Source organism: Nicotiana tomentosiformis, chromosome 12, assembly GCF_000390325.3.
Source record: "Nicotiana tomentosiformis chromosome 12, ASM39032v3, whole genome shotgun sequence".
Taxonomy (NCBI): Eukaryota; Viridiplantae; Streptophyta; class Magnoliopsida; order Solanales; family Solanaceae; genus Nicotiana; species Nicotiana tomentosiformis.
Window position 1 is genome coordinate 127,460,503 of NC_090823.1, and position 6,829 is coordinate 127,467,331.

At 33.3% G+C, this 6,829-nt stretch overlaps 1 protein-coding gene across 1 annotated transcript; it reads left to right on the forward strand.

Annotated features, from left to right (window-relative positions):
• Window positions 1–1,866: 1,866 nt before the first annotated feature.
• LOC104098247 (UDP-glycosyltransferase 74E2-like) lies at window positions 1,867–3,882 on the forward strand. The gene is made up of 2 exons (XM_009604924.4): window positions 1,867–2,544; window positions 3,040–3,882. The coding sequence occupies exons 1-2, from the start codon at window positions 1,903–1,905 to the stop codon at window positions 3,745–3,747; spliced, it is 1,350 nt and encodes a 449-aa protein (XP_009603219.1). The 5' UTR covers window positions 1,867–1,902; the 3' UTR covers window positions 3,748–3,882.
• The last annotated feature ends 2,947 nt before the right edge of the window (window positions 3,883–6,829 follow it).

A 6,829-nucleotide genomic window follows, 5' to 3' on the forward strand; every position in this document is an offset into this window, starting at 1 on the left:
AAATTACTCAGTTAAAATATATATCTTACATCCTATGAAGAAATAAAATAAAATATATACTTGGAACTCCACTATTTTGGCTAACATTTGTTTTCTAACTAAAAATAATTAGTTCCGGCCATTTCACTTAGAGAAGAAAATTAAAATTATAAAGCTGAGGTAAAAATGTGTGGTACAACATCAAGAAGTAAGAAAAAATACACAGTTAAAATAAATAAATTATTATATATGATTATGTAGCAATTAATAGTTGAAAAATACATCGAAGCGTCAAGTTGATTTTTCAATGTTTCATTACTCTTATGCGCCTAAAATATAACATTTGAGCGTATCAACTCTCTTCGTCATGTCAGCATTCAGGGGTATGAGGGTCATCGAAATGCCAAGTTCAAAGGGTAATTAAAACAAAAAAATAGTTTTTACGTACACCGAATAAAAGGTTTCAAGTTCATAAATGTTCTGATATATTATATCAATTTTATATTCGTTTTTGCACATTCTAAGTATTTATTTTGATGGAAGTAAAGAGTTTAAATCTCATTAGTAGCGTAACATGTCTTTTTCCTTTCTGCTCCCTCACCCTCTCCTAATGTAATAAGAAAAATAGAAACAGAAAACACTTAAGAAAATGGAACTATTCATCGTAAATCATAAAGAATCTTGAAAGTGGTGATAAGTCAAAGATAAAAATAGTAGTAGCAACAAAGACTATGGAGCATATGATAATGCATATACGTGAGAACATGTATTTACGTGAGAATATAAGCGGAACTAAAATTTTAATTTTATGAGTTCTGCATTATAGAATGACGACTTCAAGTACAAATAACTGAATCATAAATTCAATATGTGTGCACATATTTAGTAAATTTCTTGACATGAATACATTATTTAAGTAAAAGCTTGGGTTTGACTGAACTCATGAGAAGCGAGAGCAAGATTCTTTCATATGTGTAATTGAGCGTTCTTTTAATTGGTTGACATGATGATGCTCAAATTTATCAAATTTGAAAGATCGAATCTGCACAAAACAAGTACTAGTTTTAGAAATTAATATAACAATAGATCTATCCAAAATTTAACTAGCCAATTTGGTTTAAAAAGGGAAATATAATGTAACACAGGTTTCATTTTTACCTGCTAGCTTATTAGTTATGATCATTCACCTCTATATACCTACGGCCCTAATCATGTCTGAGATTCAAACCAAACAAAGCTAGCTGATGATTTACAGTACAATTCCGAGTGGTCCAAATATTTGTGTGGTTAAACCTCATCTGTCCACTTCCCACTGTGGGCACCCTTGCTCACATGTGAATACAAGGACAAAGTTTTGTACATATACACTCTTCCGTTCAATTTATGTGATGTAAATTAACTCGGTAAGAGATTAACGCCAAAATAAATATCTTTAAAACTTATGGTACTAAATACGTTAAGATATTCGTGTAGTTATAAAAAAAAAAATTAAAAGTAAAATAAGAAGTTTAAAGTTAAATTATTTCAGATATAAAAATTATTTCTTATGATGATGATATTATTTTTCTGGTTTTTGTTGTTGTCACGGATTCTATTGTCTATTTTCGTCTAGGGTCTTTTTGAAACAGCATCTCTACTCCTCCGGAGCAGGGACAATGTCTTCGTACATTCTACCCTACTCCTATCTCACTTTGCAGGATTTTACTGAGTTCTTGTTGTTGTTGTTTTTGTTATTTCAAATATAAAAAAATGTCATTTTTTTGTTACCGGACTAAGAAAGAAAATAGTATCACATAAGGCATATATAATAATATTACGACATGAAAATAACTCGTGTATCACGTGTAAGTTGTACCCAGCGTTTAGTATAAAGTTGATCTAAGATGCTACTAATTCACTATCTTGAACAACACAACTGTGAAAATGGAAGAAATCACCAGCCAAAAGACTCATGTTTTAGTTCTCCCTTCCCCTGCACAAGGCCACATAAATCCAATTGTTCAATTTTCCAAGATTTTGGCATCAAAAGGAGTTAAGGTGACAATTCTCACAATAGATTTCGTTTGCAAAGCCATGCTATTGGATTGTGGCCCATTAATAAACATTGAGTCCATTCCACATGAAGCAATACCAGTAGAAGGCGTTGATGATTTTCTTGAATGGTTCCAAACACTGATGTTGGAAAAATTTAGTGGTATTGTTGAGAAATTTGGTGATTCTGAATACCCTGTAAAAGTTCTAGTAATTGATTCACTTATCACTTGGATAATTGACTTAGCACATGAGCTAGGCCTAAAAGTGGCTGCATTTCACACACAACCTGTTGCTCTGTCTGCTTTATATTATCATATCAATCACGAAGACTCTACTAATAAAATTCCTTTTGATGGTTCTGCTCCTGTTTCGTTGCCTTCGCTACCATTGCTGGAAAAGGAAGATTTGCCTTCTTTTATCTGTGAGACTGATGCATATCCAACTGTTAAAAGACTTGTCTTTGGCCAGAACTTCAATTTCAAGAAAGCAGATTGGCTTTTGTTCAACACATTTGACATGTTGGAGGAGGAGGTATTGTAACTCTTACCATGCCAAGATTAGATACATTTTAAATAAGTACAATTACTCAGGAGCTTTGGAGCAACAGTAAAGTTGTCTCCATATGTTTTATAGGTCACGGGTTCGAACTGTGGAATCAACCACTAATGTTTGTATTAGGGTAGGTTTTCTGGGTGTGGCCCTTTCCCGGACCCTGCGTAAATACGGGATGCTTTGTGCATCGGGTGCGTGAATGCGCGATGCTCCATGTGACCTATAGGCAGTGTTTGATTGGTCACAAAAATATATAATATTTTAGCACATACTAAAAGTAATCTTGAAACTTGTGATTTTAAATATGTCAAAACATTTTTATGAACATAAAAGCACATTACCAAAGGTAAATGGAGAGTATAAAGCCAGAACTTTCAAATATAGATTTGGAGTTATTCTTTTTTAAACATACTAAAGTAACTACCTAGAGCACTATTACAACACAAGTATTTAACTATTTCTTATGTTGTGCAGGTGGTCAACTGGTTAAGGAACCAATATTCAATTAAAACCATTGGACCAGTAGTTCTACCAATGTATTTTGACAAAGAATATGACTCAAGTCTTATCAAGCCTCATTATGAAACTTGTAAGAAGTGGCTAGACTCGAGGGAAATAGGCTCAGTTGTTTATGTATCATTTGGAAGTTTGGCCAGTCTAGGAGAAAAACAAATGGAGGAATTAGCTTCAGGATTTATGATGAGCAACTCTTACTTCTTGTGGGTAGTTAGAGATACTGAAGAAAACAAACTTCCAAATGATTTTATGTCAAAGGCATCAGAAAAAGGACTAATTGTAAACTGGAGTCCTCAGCTTGATGTCTTAGCTCATAAATCAGTTGGTTGTTTCTTTACTCATTGTGGATGGAATTCGACGCTCGAAGCGTTGAGTTTGGGAGTGCCAATGGTGTGTATGCCTCAGTGGGCAGATCAACCAACTAATGCAAAATATATTACTGATGTATGGCAAGTAGGAATTCGAGTTAAGGCTGGAAAAGATGGTGTAATTACAAGAGAAGAAGTAGCAAGTTCAATAAAGGAAGTGATGGAGGAAAAGAAAGGAGTAATGCTAAAAGAGAATGCAATTAAATGGAAACAATTGGCTAAGGAAGCAGTAGATAAAGGAGGGAGTTCTGATAAGAATATTGAAGAATTTATTCAAGCTTGTAATGCACTAAACTGAGTAAAAGATTCAGAGAACGTCTGTTTTACAAGTGGTTTAGATTTTTAGTGCATGTTTAGTTTGCTGTTTCCCATCGTATCATTATGTATTATTTTGAAATTTAATAATTATATGGAACTCCCATTATGTTATTCATTCTATGTTTGGATAAACTGTAGTATATTTTTTGTTGTCGTTTAATAGCATTTTTCTAAGAGAAAACTACACATGTGAGCACTTTTAAAAAGTTATTTAAGAAAATATCACTTTTGTTTATTCAAAATCAGATCCCTTGATTTGTGCAATCAGTTGTACGTATAATTTTTATAATGTGCTAATATTGTAAAACAAAAGTCTGCTATATATGGAATAAACAAAAAGTGATATCCTTCTCTTAAATAACTTTTTAGAAGTGCTCACCTATGTAGTTTTCTCTATTCTTATTTGGTTGTTTAATCTAATCTTCAAGAATTAATCCAAATAGCCGCCCACCCAATAACTTAAACTAAAAATAGCCGGTTGAGTTATAATATATGTATAATTTATGTATTGTACGTGTATAATTGTGTATAATTAATGTATAATCTATGTATATGATTAGAAAAATTAAGCAATTAATATGACCAGCTATTTGTGTAAAAATTCCTAAATCTTTGGGCTTTTTCTCTTGGCCCAATAGTCCCATTTGGATTAGCTTTGTTCCATACTTCTGGCCCATAATCTCTTACCAAGTAAGGCTGATACACAACAACACTTCCGTCCAATAAAATAACCTTATCCTCAAGGTTCGAGTCAGTAGAAGCGTGAGTAGCGCGTACCCCGCCAATGGTCTCTACACAAAGGTATTCTGGGAAAATACAACCTTTGGCATGTATAAATCTCATTATCCAAAAATTCAAACTCATTAAGGATGAGCCAGTTGACTCATGCTCACTAATTATTGCACAACGTAGTTCTTTAGGAGAAATAAATTGGACAACTACCATAATCAATCCCTTTAGCCTCTGATTAGTGTTCGACAATATACACGAGTTTCTGTATTTTTTTTTTATTTTCCTTTACGTTCTTGTTTCATATTCTGTTAATGCAATGTGGCACGCTTTCACATGTGATTATGTTAAAAAGAAGATTAGCAATAAAATGGACACATTCGGAAGCCAGAGATCGACATCAATATGATGAATCCACTATTTGATGGTTTTGATTTCCAATTAATCTTTTTTAATTGGATTTATCGAAACGACATTTTTTTGTCCTTTTAACCAAATGAATTAGAGAAGTGTCACGTCCCAAAATACCTCCTAGACGTGACTGGCAGTCTGGCACCCAGCTAACACTACCCGCCAGGCGAACCAGCTTATACCATACACTTAGCATTTATTCAACGCTCAACTAACTAAATGCAAGTTCCTAACATTTCAATGATTAAATGCGAATGATTAATGATCAAAATTATTCCATAAATATTTATGAATAGTAATAACCAAAATGGAGGAATTATACTCTAGCCCAAATCTCACACTAGACTATGGAGCATCTAAGAGAATTACAAAAGACTCAAGATAACCCCAAAATAAAAGACATCATATAAATAAATGATAAGGAATCTTTTGACAGCCTCCACGAACAATGTGGTGGTTCACCTCAATAATAGTATCTGTATAGATATGCAGGTAAGGAGTGAGTTATACATAAATATAACTCAGTAAGATCCTCGACTCACTACTTTGAATACCCCTTAAAAAGTATTAGAAAATACAAACACACCACAACAAGAACAATATAATAAATACGACGATTATACAATAACCCAATATGTATCAACAGAGTTAATAAGAATTAACCAACAAGAGTACTCATATCTTAACACAGTACACAATAAGGACTTGCCATAATTGCAGTGAAAGAAATTAACCAGCATCTCTACGAGTCCACGACTACACCACAATGCCTCAAATATGTAACATAGCATACACAATGCTTACTGAAGCATACACAATACCCCAAATATATCGAGAAGCATACACAATGCGCGAGTGATGTACAAAGGCATACACAATGCCCCAGCATCATGGCTCACAGCCGTATCAAACTATCAAACTCAACATCATGGCTCACAACCGTATCACGCCATCAAACAACTTATAAATTGTTTATTTATTTTTTTGTATTTTTTATAAAATAATATATTTGCGGCTAGTCTAAGACCACCGATTCTGCCAAACGCACGCTTGTCCCAACACATGGACCAGGCAGAGAAAATACATTTTTAAAACGGGGTTTTGAAAAAAGCAAACATCAAAACTTAAAGTCTCACTTATCTCACTAAAATCAAGTTCCCCAATCTTGCGACATCTAGAACACCAACCAAACATCCTCCAATGCCCTCAATCTATCCACAATATTAATTAACGATGCCAATTTCAGGCTTAATTAGAGCTACATCTTAGCCTTCCCTTAAATCATGAATCCAAAAATGAAATAATGTCTCAATCCTAAAATACACATACGTTACGTTACTCAATATATATGACCTGCTAACCTTCAGTTACATATATTCAAGCACGCATTCGGCTGAAGAAAAATTAACTCTTAAGTATCATTTGACAGAAAGTTGATTTCACATATATACGTGTCCTATACAGAAGTGCGAAGTATTATATGAACATATAATATAACTAATCAAACTTTGTATGCTGAGATAGATTCCCTATGTACATTAGTTTGTCTCCAAGGATGAAATCTTAAGAGCTTAATTCGTCCATTATTAAAGAGGTGTTTCTATTATTGAATTATATTTATATTCCTAAAGCTTCACAACTATAACAATGTGCAGATCCCTTTATTTTCCAATTCAATTCTCGTCATAATCACAAATGGATAACATGATGATTATTTCTCCTCAATTTATCCAAGAAATTTAGCCATATGGTGAACTTAATAATATACCTGGATACCAATATTAAGTTGCAAGAGATGTCCACTTTTATAGCTCTTGATTTCAGATGACTTCAACTCCTCCAAAGAGCTCTATAGTTTTTCTTCCAACTGCTTGCGCCATCGACTATACCAAACTCATATCTATGCTTTAGGTTTTCTTTTT

Coding starts and splice junctions, on each gene's coding strand:
- LOC104098247 (XM_009604924.4), top strand. CDS start 1,903: ATGGAAGAAATCACCAGCCAAAAGACTCATGTTTTAGTTCTCCCTTCC. Junction 2,545..3,039: donor TTGACATGTTGGAGGAGGAG/GTATTGTAACTC, acceptor TATGTTGTGCAG/GTGGTCAACTGGTTAAGGAA.